At 39.8% G+C, this 13,473-nt stretch overlaps 1 protein-coding gene across 2 annotated transcripts in view; it reads right to left on the minus strand.

Moving 5' to 3' along the window:
* zfyve9a (zinc finger, FYVE domain containing 9a) overlaps positions 1 to 11,959 on the minus strand; it is a 35,144-nt gene extending 23,185 nt beyond the window's left edge. For both annotated transcript variants that reach the window (XM_050074555.1, XM_050074554.1), the window contains exons 1-3: positions 11,771 to 11,959; positions 2,590 to 2,693; positions 1,216 to 1,323 (exon numbers count right to left, since the gene is read on the minus strand). In XM_050074555.1, the coding sequence (XP_049930512.1) occupies positions 1,216 to 1,285 (70 nt within the window). In that variant the 5' untranslated portion in view covers positions 1,286 to 1,323; positions 2,590 to 2,693; positions 11,771 to 11,959. The remainder of the gene's footprint in view (positions 1 to 1,215; positions 1,324 to 2,589; positions 2,694 to 11,770) is intronic.
* Between the last annotated feature and the right edge of the window lie 1,514 nt (positions 11,960 to 13,473).

Raw genomic sequence — 13,473 nt, forward strand, 5'->3', positions numbered from 1 at the left:
ATAGAGCTCACTTTGCCTTATAAAGCCACAGTCTTTATGTGACATGTTATCAATTGATCTAATAGTGGCTTTGCTGCACTTTGCAAATAATTTGATCTATATCTTGCACAAGTCACCATTTACCCTATTTTTTCTGGAAACAGAAAATAAGGAGAAGTGGCTACTAGCAACGAGATCATGAACCTTAAAACAGCAAGACAGGGAGCCTCAAATGAACTGCCAAAGAGAACTGAAACAAAGATACACACTCCCAGGTGATCGAAAAAGAGCTAAAAATGGCAGGAACAAAACCAGGGAACAAATTGAGAAATGAGGTTGGCATGGAGTGGGAAATTAGTGTGTGGATGGACTGGGAAATTCTGAGAAATTGGGCCAAACGGCTCGCTCGCCCCTGGGAGCCATCAGTCAAGCTGACACATGAATGCTGTGTAATACAAGCAGAAATTCTTATAATATTTATTCAAAGGACTTTCTCACACAGCCGTGTCAGCTACTGTATGGCGCTCTCCTCCCTCCACTGGAATTCATGCTAAGCTGTTTTAGTATGTGCAGTAGCAGATTCAAGCACAAACACATTCACTCACACAGAGTTAATCTGCCAAGCTGGATCTCTGGCAGAGGACACACAGATAATCACTCACAGCCAAAATACACACTGAGCTCACAGTACCATCAAAATATGCTGTGTGTGGAGGAGTGGCATTTTTCTGGGGTCATCTGCAATGAATCCAGAAAAAGAGCAGTCTTTCCTCTATAATAAGCAGACTGGAGAACTGGGGGTGTGCATAGACAGAGCTCGGTAATGCAGTGTTTACTTTACAATCACCATAAATAAACTCAGTGGAAGCGCCGTTTCATAAAGGCCCTAACACAATTTCTTTACTTGTGAGCATTAAGTGTGGAAAAAAAAGAGACTCATCTTGCACCAATTTCACACAAGCCCCAGGGGAAATTGATAATCCAATTAGTCCTATTCCCTCTCTGCACACCCTCAATCACCACCTGTAAATGTTACTCAAACTCACTGGGTAGTGGCTGATTGTCTGACACCTTGATGATTTACCCTTGGGTTACATAACAGCACCCTGACCACAGCTCCTCTGAAACGTCATTCCACAGCTATGCCTTGTCCCATCCGTGTTTTCTCAACCTCAATGACTCATTGTGTGTCCCTGTCTCATCTCCACATCCATTTAAACTAACACAGTGGCTCACCTTCGTTCTGCTCAAACTCGTCCAGCACCTTGTCCAGGTTGAAGGCCTCGGCCTGGAAGTAATTCTCCATGGGTCAGGAAGCTCCACCCTGCCGACGGCCGTGTGAACCTAGAAACACAAAGACACTGTCCTCAATACTAAATCTATTCACATTTTCATACCGCATAATGCAGATGTCCCCCACGGCCTGTATCATATCTCATTTTTCATATCTCACTTTAATATGATTTGTTTAAGCAGAAACATCCCCTCTAACTCGCTTTCGTTCTTACTTCTCATTTCCCTCCCATGCCAGTGCTCTTTTGTGATTGCTCTGGGGCCACGGAGATAATGAGAGGGAAGGATGGCTATGGTTTGATTAGGAAGGTTATGGGGTGAATTATATGACCTGTAGCAAGGATACATCCAGAATACAAACTTATCAGATTCTCTAAATACTAAGTAAAGGGTTTCTTAAGTTGCATCTTAAAGGAACAGTTCACGTCAAAAGTAAAAAAAAATACATATTTTCCTCATACCTGTAGTGCTGTTTAGTCTTGAGTGTTTTGGTGTGAGCTGCTGAGCATTGGAGATATCAGCCGTAGAGATGTCTGCCTTGTCTCTAATATATTGAAACTCTTGAGCTTGTGGTGCTAAAAGTACCAATTTTTTTTTTTTTTTTGAAAAACTCAACAGCAATGTCTCTTTCCAGAAATCATGACCCAGTTACTCAAGATAATCCACAGACCTTGTTGTTAGCAGTTTCATGCAGAAACTATTTCCTTTCTATCAAACTACCATGAATCCACTCATGAACAGGAGGCTTATGCTTGTGACATTGGGAGATGTAAACATTAATGACCTCCTCGGCCGAGCTGTAACGTTAGCTAGCTCAGTGGTGCAAGGTGAGTGAGCAGTAGATGCTTGTTCCTTCTCTGCAGCGATAAGATTGGCAGGTGTAGAAGAAAAAAGCTCCTACATAACACTGCTCAAAACAAGGTCTGTGGATTATCTTGAGTAACCTGGTCATGTTTTTTGGAAAGAGACATTGTTGTTGAGTTTTTCCCTTTTTTTGGCGCTTCAAGCACCACAAGCTGAGTGCCATCTAGTTCCATTATTTTGGAGAGAAGGCAGACATCTCTACGGCCGATATACTAAGCAACAAACACCCAACAAATCTAAAAAAATATTACTTTTTCTTCTACCAAAAATGCACAGACCCATCCTCTACAAAACAGGATTCCGTCATGCAAAAGTTGTTGCAGTCATCATGACTTGCTTTTTTTTAAAACACAGAAATGGTCTACATTCTTTTCTAAACATTTCTGACCCTGGTGGAAAACTTGTGTATACATTTAGTCATGTAGTAATGCTCCTCTCTCCGTCAGTCCTCACCTGCACAGAGGTCCTCTTCAGCAGTCCCAGGTGGTGTTTTTTCTCAGCGGGTTTCCCTCTCAGTTCTCACTTCACCCAGTTTGGCAAGCGCCCAGCGCCCACACCTTAGACACAGAGGGGAAACACCGTTCAGTAAAAGAGCTGCCTCTCAACCTGTGAGACAAAGCACGCTGCTGGTTTCACTACCAGATGATGTATTGAGTATAGTGACAGCACTTCCTACGTGCTTACAGTATATGAATTTTAAATTATAGGAAAGTAAAGCTAGCTAAGTGCTTGGTCTGTGCTTAATATTTCACTTACTGTGAGCGAAAAGTGTACATATTCAAGTCAGTTTGGGTTCAGGCTGGCATTCTTTGGAAATGAAAATACTGCCTTTAAAACACAAGACAAGGTCAAATCACCCAGTTCATTTAGGAATTAAGTAAAGCTCTGTATATTTGGTATTTTTAAGTAGAGCTGAAATTATTAGTCAAATAACTGATCGATCAATGAGCAAAAAATGAATCAGCAGCTATTATGACAATGGATTAATTGTTTCAGACATATTTTAAGCAAAAACGACAAACAATTACATTCACTTACGGCGTCTTTTTTGTCACGAATAAAAGTAAACTAAATATCTTTTGGGTTTTGGACTGTTGTTTGGATCAAACAAACAATTTAAAGATTTCAACTTGAGCTCTGGGAAATTATGATGGGCGTTTTCACCATTTTATGACATTTTGTACCCAAAATGATTCATCAATGATGAAAAAGTTATTAGACACAGCCCTGTTTTCAAGCATGTGGTACACATTTATGCTGAAATCAAGACAAGACTCAGACAGCTCAAAGCTGATGATGAATCAGAACAAAATGTTAGGTAAGTGTGGGACACGTTAGTCTCTGAACAACACCATGCTTCAATTGAGGATACAGCACATCCAGCTTATCATGTGTATTGCGCATTATCATACATAGTGAGCTATTACCATCCACACCCGACAAGGCAATCAGAGTCATGAATGGAAAACAGATGAAGCCTGAATCACTGCACAGTAAACCTGCCCAGTCTGTCCTTGCTGATGAGGAGACCTTGAAGTGAGGATGTGATGGTGTATAAGTGTGTGTGTATGTGTGTGTGAGCGTGGGGCTGCGAATGAATAACAGTCGGGATGAACTTCAGGGTCATTCTCATAAGGACAAGAGCGACCAGGGATTACACCAGAGACCAGATATTCCGCAGAGCAAAGCTTCGGAGAAAGGAGCAGAGTCAACACATTTTCCGCTTAGTTTAAGGTGCAAGCATGGGCACGATGTCAGCACAAAACAGTGAAGGCACAGGACAGGAAGCTACACATGTAGTGTGTACCATGGGTCAAAGTGTTTCTGCCATACCACGAGCAAGGCTGGGGGCTGCTATCTGAGCCAAAAATATAAAAGAAAAAGCACCCAGTACAAAAATACTTCTTTAAATTGAGAATATCTATAACATGAATGATCCATCAGTGAATGAAACAAAACAAAAGAGCTTAATTAGAGCATGTTACAACCCTTTAGGCAAGTACAGTCCAGATGGAGTATGATGACTCAGATTAGGCACAACACTAGCCGTGACGTGACACACAACTTGATAAAATACAAATAAACTGACATTTTAACAATGATTTCACATGATCACCTTTTAAAAATCTACTCTATAGCAGGTAATAGTGTTGTCACGATACCAAAATCTTTGTTTCGGTACCAATACCAATATGAATTTAGATACTTTTCGATACTCTTCGGTACTTTTCCTAAGGAAAAGTCCTTTTGGATACAAACCTTTAGAACAATAAATAGTAGGGGTGTAACGGTACCAAAAAAATCATGGTTCGGTAAGTACCTCGGTACGGACGTCACGGTTTGGTAACTCAAATGTTCCACCAAGTTTGTGTTGTCTCGTGTTGTCTCCCTTTGCGAGGCAGACTTTCTCTTGTCTTTTTTCACGTGCGCCAGCTGCGAATGTTGATACAGGTGTTGTCATACACACCACTTGCGCAATCTGTGCTCCAATAGGAACAAGAAAGGCGTTTGTGTGCATAAATGAGTAAAATAAATTAACTAAATTAATGAATTGAATCAATTTCAAAGTACCGGTATTTTCCAAATGCAGTATAGTACCATTTGGAATACTCTAGTACCGCGGTACTATTATAGTACCGGTATACCGTGCAACACTAGCAGGTAATAGTGATTTAATCTAATACCAGCAGTAAAGACATCTTTGTATGCATGAAGTAACCCCAAACTGTACACTTTTAAGTCACTCAACATTTAGTTGCTGCATGTCAGCCTGCAAGTGCAAGATGATCCAGTTTGGATGGAGTAAATTACCTTTACATCACCTGAACCGATCACTGAATGGGAGCAACAGCTAAGCATCAAGGTTTAACCTTGTCCAACCTCTGCACCTTTCACTTCAGTAAGGAGATTTCCCTCTACACTGAATTCTTAAAATTATATTGCACTATAAAAACCTGAAAACCTCCTGTGGACTGCCAGACAGTGCACACACAAACACATGAACACACACACACACACACACACACACACACACACACACACACACAGAGAAATGCCTCCATGAGGACAGGAGCCCGTCCCTGATTAAGATTTAATTACCCTGCAGAGGCAATGAATAATGCATCTTTAGTCAAAGTGCGTGAAGGAGTTGTATTTTTAGACATGTAAACTTGGGGAGATGCTCTAAAGGAGACATATGTGCATGAGAGAGTGTGTCAGTCAGAGACCCTGTAGGACTAAAGCAAATGGTCCTGTAGCTACATGATATTAGGATAATGTGTTTGAACTAAGGCTGGGCAATATATCGATATAATACTGATATAATGATATGAGACCAGGTATCTTCTTAAATGCTGAATATCGTAAGTCTTCTGGTTTAAAACGCAGCATTACAGCAAAGTGATGTAGTTTTCTGAACTTACCCGACTGTTCTAGCTGCTATCTAGCTGCTATTATTCGCCTTTATCCACTTAGTCATGGTATCAACACTACTGATGACCTTTTATCAAAAATCCCATTGTGTAAATATTCTGTGAAAGCACCAACAATCAACCCAACACAAAATCGATAGAGGTATTTGGTCAGAAATATTGTGATTTTGATTTTCTCCCCATCGCCCAGCCCTAGTACAAACATGTTTCAACTCCTCAACTTAAAACTAATTAAAACCATGTGGTGCTGCCTTAGGTCAAACAAGAATATCACGTTTGTACATGACAGTGAAGATCACCTGACGGTTATCCTAACTGATCTATAAACTATACAGACTCAGCTCATGACAGACCGCTGTGACAAAGTACAGCAATATAGAGAAGCCTCACCATGGCTGCAGACTCTTCTTGTTACTTGTGTGACCACTGACAATCAAACTGGAATCAGCTTAATGTCAACTACGGTAACTGATTCAACTAGGCCTCATCATTTTAGCACTGCCTCTTTTTACAGTGACACAACAATGCTGCCTTTAACATTTACATCAGCAACTAACAATGGATTTCATTATCAATTAATGTGCAGATTACTTTGCTAATTAAAGAAGTATTTCACTGCTGGAAAGACCATATTTTCATGGAACTAGACTGACTATGCAGTAGAAAGACTCATACACTTTTGATTGGTGCTGTATGACCAGGGAAAACAGAGAAAATGGCTGTGGTATGTCATTTTACTCAAGAGACAGAAAACCTTTAAGTACCAGAATTGTGAGGCACTGGACCAATGAACGCTCACGATGGTGGTTGTCCTAATGCGAGCTTGGCTGTTTTTGACGCAGGAAACAATATGAAGGCAGGCTGGTAACAAACGATCCTGAATTAAAGTTAACCAGCTAGCTAAAATATGTTTCTGAAAACATTTGCGGTGACAAACAGGTAATGCACTATCAGAATCTTGATTTATATTTCATCAACACTGATTAGTTTTACCATTTGATCTCAGTTTTTCAACCCCGGTTTACCCACAGTGTTATGATACACAGCTGGTTGAAAATCAGCAAAGTGTCCCTTTAAACAATTGTTTGGTCTATGAAATGCCACTGAATAGTAAAAAAAAAAATGTCCATGGCATGTTCCCAGAGTCCAAGTGGCCATCTTCAAAATACTTGTTTTGTCTGACCAACAGTCCAAAAATTAAAGATATCAAATTTAAAATCAAATCAAATACAGAAACCTTGCAAATCCTCAGACTGGAGACAGCTTGGTATTTTGAAAATCAGTGTAAAAGTATACCACAAACATGACTGAAAACAAGACCAGGGTCACTATGCTATTTTTAAATGGAGCCAAGTGCAGTTGATATCCATTCACTAAAGCCACGCTCCAGCCTCCAGTGTCAGCCAGACATGCTAATAATGAAATGGCCTTACAGACTACTAACACGATAAACCACTCCTGACTGGACATCCTGGCATTGCAACAAAATTAAATAAGACAAGGGCATAAACAGCGAGCAAGCTCGGACAAACTAGAATGCTACAGCAGTTCATTAAGTTCGCCCTGTCAGAACAAGACTCTGTTTCCTGCTGCTGTTTCCGGTGAGGGAGGTGCATTCACTTCCTCACATATCAGAAGAAATTCCCTTACAATCACTGACATCTATCTGCTGGTTATGTGTAGAAATTTACAGCATTTTGGACCAGGCTTAGGTAAATAATACATCCCTATTTTAGGACGTTTTCCTTCAATGATTTTCTTTCTCTGGTTTCTTGTTTTCAATTCATAAATAAATGCATTGTTTGGGGTCTTCCACATTTTGGCAATAGGCCCTTTACATGGCAGACAATTTGATATGTCACAAGAAGAAAATTACAGGTGTAATATCCTTACCTTGGTAGTGGCAAAATAGCATTTAATAGCACTACTTCCTGGATTCCAGTAGTGTGCATATGGCCTCACTGGCATGGGGCCCTTATATATCAGTTACCCATAATTAATGGTATCAGTTCTACTTGCGCTTTTCTTCCTGTGACAAGTCAAAAAAAAAAACTGGGCCAGTATGTATAAAGCCCAAAATTTCGGGTCTCAAATACAGCAAAAGACTGCGAGTAACCTAAGATTTCTTATTCAAATTATGAAATGTCCTGCATAAATGTTGCTAAGTGTTCAGACTTAGGCACAGCCTCTAAAGTATTTAAGAGGGCTCACGAGGAGACATAACACAGTTATGAGTTATGAGCTGGTGGCCTACAAAGAGGAAGGCCACACACTTACCAGCAAAGAAAAATATGTTTTGGAAATATATGATAATACAAAATTGTAAAGAAAATGAGATGAAGTCCTCAAGTTCCAAATATTATGTTGTCATACATACTGACCCAAAGGTCAGGAATCAACTTTCATGCTCAAAATATGACTTCATTTAATATAACGGCATTTCAACTAACACTTCTGATATTGTCAACATATCAGCTATAAGTATCATCATCTAGCTTAGTGTATTACATTTATTTGTCAGTGACGGCGCACAAAACCATTATTCTCACACAAGGAGAAGAGACATATTGCACCAGATTTAGCTACTTGCCAATTTCCTCCTGCAGTCCCTGGGCAGGTAGACACTGACGCTAACACAACACAGGCAAATACATCTTATCATAAGCTTATTTCTTGCATGCTTTAATATACTGAAGCATACGTTACAATGAGTGATGAGGAGGAGGCTTTCAAACCCATTAATCATGACAAGCTGTGCATTAAACCATGATGGTGTGATGCAGCCCTGACGCATTACCTATGGAGGCCTACTATTGGCTGACTTATCAGAGTATTTGGGACGTCAATATGCTCCTTTAGTCAGCACTTGAGAGTGATGCTAAGACTTAACTAAGTGTTTTAGTGTCTTTATTGGAAGCACCTCGGTCTGTTTTGCTTAGAATTGTTTCACGTCTAAGTCAAAGCTTAGGATCAGTCTTAAGATCATAATTATATATCAGTTTTATATTTATTGGTCTCTGCACTTCACCGATTGGTTTATGAAGGAAGAAGACAGCAATAGGTGATTTTTCTACACAACTTCTAGCAGCTTGAGAGCTTTGACAATGGTACACTGGTAATGGTAAACAGAGCCGAAACACTTTGTTGATATATCACACAAGTCTATCAACAAAAAAATATTTAGCAGCTAATGTGATTTCAGTCATTCCTTATAAGCAAATATTGCCATATTAACATTTCCTGGTTCCAACCTCTCAAATGTGAGGATTTCCTAATATTCTTTATCGTATGTGATAACAAATGGTGTATAGTTTATTTCTGGACTACAGCTGCAAAATCAGTCGATCAATTGATTAGCTGATGAACAGAAAATGAACCTGCAAATAACTTTTTTGATAAATGACCATCATTTCAGCCAAATATTATTTGGTTTATACTTTTCAAATATAAGGGTTTGCTGTTTTTTTTTTAAACATGTGACAGAACATTAAAAATTGTTAGCTTTTGGACTATTGGTTGGACAAAACAAACAAATTTACAACATCACAGCAAAATCTAAAACATTTTTTCACTTTTTTGTTTTACATTTTATAAACTAAACAATTAATCCATTGAATCTGAAAACTCAATCTCAAACTGTGAAAACATTTGTTCATTTTAGCCCAATTTTGGACTATTGGCTAAATAAAACAAGCAACTTGGAGAAAGTATTATGCACATTTTTCACTACATTCTGACACTGTATAGAAAAAAAGATTAATAAAGCAAAAAAAAAAACTGCTGTATCTGCTGGGAAAATTAGGGCTGGGCAATATATCAATATTACATTAATAGCATGATATGAAACTAGATATCGTCTTAGATTTTGGATACTCTACTACGTATCGTTTCTGGTTTTAAAGGCTGCGATAAAGTAAAGTGATGTGATTTTCTGAACTTACCAGACGTCTTGTAGCTGTTCTATTTTTTTTGTCTTTACTCACTTAGTCATTACATCCATATTACTGATGATTACTTATCAAAAATCTCATTATGTAAATATTTTGTGAAAGCACCGATAATCAACCCTACAATATCAATACAGAGGTATTTGGTCAAAGGTATTGTGGTATTTGATTTTCTCCATATCACACAGCCTAAGGGGAAATCCTCTGTATCAGTAAGTTCTTGTGAAAACGATAATGGTTGTCAACAGTTCTCAAGAAAACAGAGCTCTGAACCAAGTTTCTATACGCTTCCTTTTTCTGGTGCTTCAAACTTCCCAGGACTTCAAGTTCACATCCTGATAAACAGCGTTTTTAGATCCATACCCGACACAGACGTGCTCCAGACGCCGCCTATTCAGGGTGAACACAGGAAACCTCAAATGATCACTTCCTCTCTTTAAGAATGGACTGACATCACTTTCTAACAACACGATCGCATGACTGAGTGTCACATTATTATGTAATGTTTAACGCCCTGGCTGGGAGTACACTGGGAGTTGTCCTACCTCCTCTTGAATTTTTTTTATCCTGATTCCCATGCACTGCCAGAGATTTATGAAATAAAAGAAAAACATAAAAATAAAAGCACACCACAGGTTTGTATCCTCCAAAAAGGTCGTACTCCTTCAATAATTCAAAACATCTCTTTGACAAGAAAGGCTGAAATGGTAAATCTGTTGAGGTTTGAAGATGATAAAGGTAAAGAAGCGAGTAGCTGTCCTCCTGTCACAAAGAGCTGCTCTGCTTCACAGCAAGTGTCAAAAGCTATTATGATCTCCTTTTCTCCCTTATGTTTTGATCTACATTTAACCACCACCAGACAGGAAAAAAAAACTGCAAGAGGAGACAGGCTGCTGGGCTGCCATCAGGGAGAGACTTGTAATACTTTCTGAAAGCGTACAGTAACCTACATCTGGGAAGTCTCTGCACACATGAGAGCTGGCCTTTGCATGGTAAGCCTGTTGGATCAGTCTACTCAATCAACCCCCTGAGATTTAATACCGTTTGAAGATGTAGTAAGATACAGGTAAAAATGAAATGACCTGTTTATGTTTCAGTCAGGGCTGGAGAGATGCCAAGAAAACTAAGGGTGTTATTAAGTCTAAGCCTTTCCAGCTGATTTGAGGGGGGAAATACACTTTAATATTATCTGATCTGGCTTTCTCATCAGTGACAATTCCAATTTAAATTCCTCACTGGTGATGACTATTCAAGGTGGGACTGGGATGGGCCCACTTCTTCATGAATCCACCTCCAGCACTTGCCTAAAGGCCCTGAAACCACATGATGAGGTAAATGCAAAAGACATGGCAGCAACAAACCTCACAAAACCAACTCTGTGGAGCAAGATAGATGACCATTAGCTTGGATTATGCAACCATAAAGTGGCACTGTGGCTGTGCCTGCTGCCTACAGGCCAAACACAGCCTCAGCTGGAAAATATTATTCACAGGTAGACTGGGTAAACACATGGGGAACTCCTCTGTGTTATTAAATGTGGCAGGTTAAAGCTGAACAGCTGCAATATCACAACAGTTGAGATTTTGTTTGCAGCAGAACTTGTGTAGTTAGTTGTATTAGCAGGGCTGCTGCTAGCTGAATTTAACGTCCACCACACCAAAAGGCCACGAGTAAGTTTTCAAAACAGTTATCATCAAGCTGACCGAACATAATGGGAGAAATTTTAAATGTAGACACCATATAACACCACTGTATGGCAGCAGGGTGTATCGGGGGTGAAGTAGCTAGTATTAGCTCCAACGGTTCAGCGGGTAGTCGTGCGCCGAGTGACGGCAGCGACTTGCTGCTCTGACGGACACTCACACCGCCGCTGACTCGGTGGGCTTTGCGGCTAACGGCCAGTTTTAACGGTTACATGAAAAGCACCGCTCCTCAGGTTAACTCGTTTCTCACTGTCACTGGAAGTATTTTTCGCTTCCCGCCGCACTGCTAGCGTTTTTAGTGAATGTTAACCCACAGCTCGTAAAGCAACGTTAACGTGTTGTGTAATTGAACGTAAAATAGTGTTACCGTAACACCACCTTTCACGGTGTCCCTCACCGTTTAGCTAGCTAACGTTAAACACATCATAGAATATCACCCGTCCACACTGACTTCGGCTCAGTTAATGTAACACTTGCTGTTGCAATGGCGGGTTGTAACGTTAGAGCAACAACAGACCTGTGAAATGTCATGAAAACAAATTCAGTCACTCACCGGAGGAATCCTCATCTTTACGTACAGTCCCGCGGAGCCCCTCCGTCAGTATCCGTCATACCTAATCGCCTTTGAAGGCTATTTTTGAGTATCCTGGCGTAGACCCTCCGCTGCCTGCCCAACTCACACAGCGCAAGTCGGAAAGTACAGCCTGTAGTCTACATTAGTTGCGCGACAGCACTCAAGGATCCCTCCCCCAAGGTTTAATATTGGGAAAAATAAGGAGCAACGTCAAGACAGCCATAACGGAAATACACCACTTCCGGTTTTATATCTCAAAATAAAGCTCCTACTTCTGAATGTGTGGCTAAAGCATGCATCAACAGTGTTGGAATAATTACTCAGATATTACTTAAGTAACACAGCTATGTAATCTTACTTACATGTGTTTTGCTTATTGTTTATTGTTTAGATGAAACTTTTTTATCCTGAGGGAAACTGCTTTGCAGCAGTTTCAGTACAAAGTAGGAAATAGTGCAAATGGAGTGCACAGATAAAATAACAGTAAGGTGCAAATCCAAAGTGTATACAATGCCAAATGTATATAAAATATAAACAGGTTACTCTGATGTACAGAGCCAGTTCATGATTATGGCAATGATACTGCATGCAATGTCCCATTATGTCCCGCACGTCAGAGCATGGGTGGATTACTGAATGTGCCTACTGGGTCCAGGACCAAGGCTCAAGGGGCCCTAAGCCAGAGCCTCTCCATCAAGACTCTGTTATTAACTTTGCATTTCTTGTCAAAGGGTTTAGTCATGTCAGTAACAGAACCCCAGACGTTCTAGAAAAAAAATGGAGGAGCCTTAACATGCTCTTCAAATATGAGTGAACGGATCTCCCTCTGCACAGCCACTCTCAAGGATCAGGTGCTGGTCGGCTGCAGGAACATCTCAGATAAAATCTTAAACATAAATCACTGCACACTGAACTGAATTACTGTGATTTTATTAAGAGCCTTTTCATGTCATAAGAAAGAAAAACACCATGATACACTTTAAGTTAGTATTTCTATCCCCTCAGTTTATCTATAGGACTTCAGGTGGAGGGACTTTTGCATGTCCAGACCCAGGGGCCCATTTTATCATAATCCACCTATGAGTCAGAGACTTATGATATATACATATTTGACCTTCAGTGTGCTTCTGAGTTTAAAATGCACACACACAATGATTTTGTGATATAGCAACTGCTAGTTTGGGAGCCTATTGTGGTCCAGTATGCAGCTTACAGAGGCTCATACCTGTGTACGTGGAAACTGGAAACTTAAAGCCTCTATTGTACATACACAAAGGACTTGTTATTGAAGTGGCAGACATACTACAGATTTTTCAACAAGACAGAAGGAATAGATGTGATAACTGAATCTTTTCTGTGGAAAAAAATATATCAGATAAGAATATTATTGAAATCAGAGTACTTTTATGTGTCTTAAAACATGTCTGGAGAATTATAATAGTATAAATAGAGAACTGTACTTATAATACCAAATGTAAAATCGCCATTTATGCAGCAGATTGGCTCCTCTGTGTTATATTATATACTTTATTGTTGGATCTGTATTACTGATGCATCAAGGTGTGAGCAGTATTTGAATATTGTAACTGGCTGAAGCAGTAAAAAGTACAATATATCCCTTTAACATGTAGTGAAGTAGGGGTAAGTAGCATGAAATTAAAGTACAAGTACTTCAGGATAGT

The sequence above is a fragment of the Epinephelus moara genome, chromosome 21 (assembly GCF_006386435.1).
Source record: "Epinephelus moara isolate mb chromosome 21, YSFRI_EMoa_1.0, whole genome shotgun sequence".
In the NCBI taxonomy this organism is placed as follows: Eukaryota; Metazoa; Chordata; class Actinopteri; order Perciformes; family Serranidae; genus Epinephelus; species Epinephelus moara.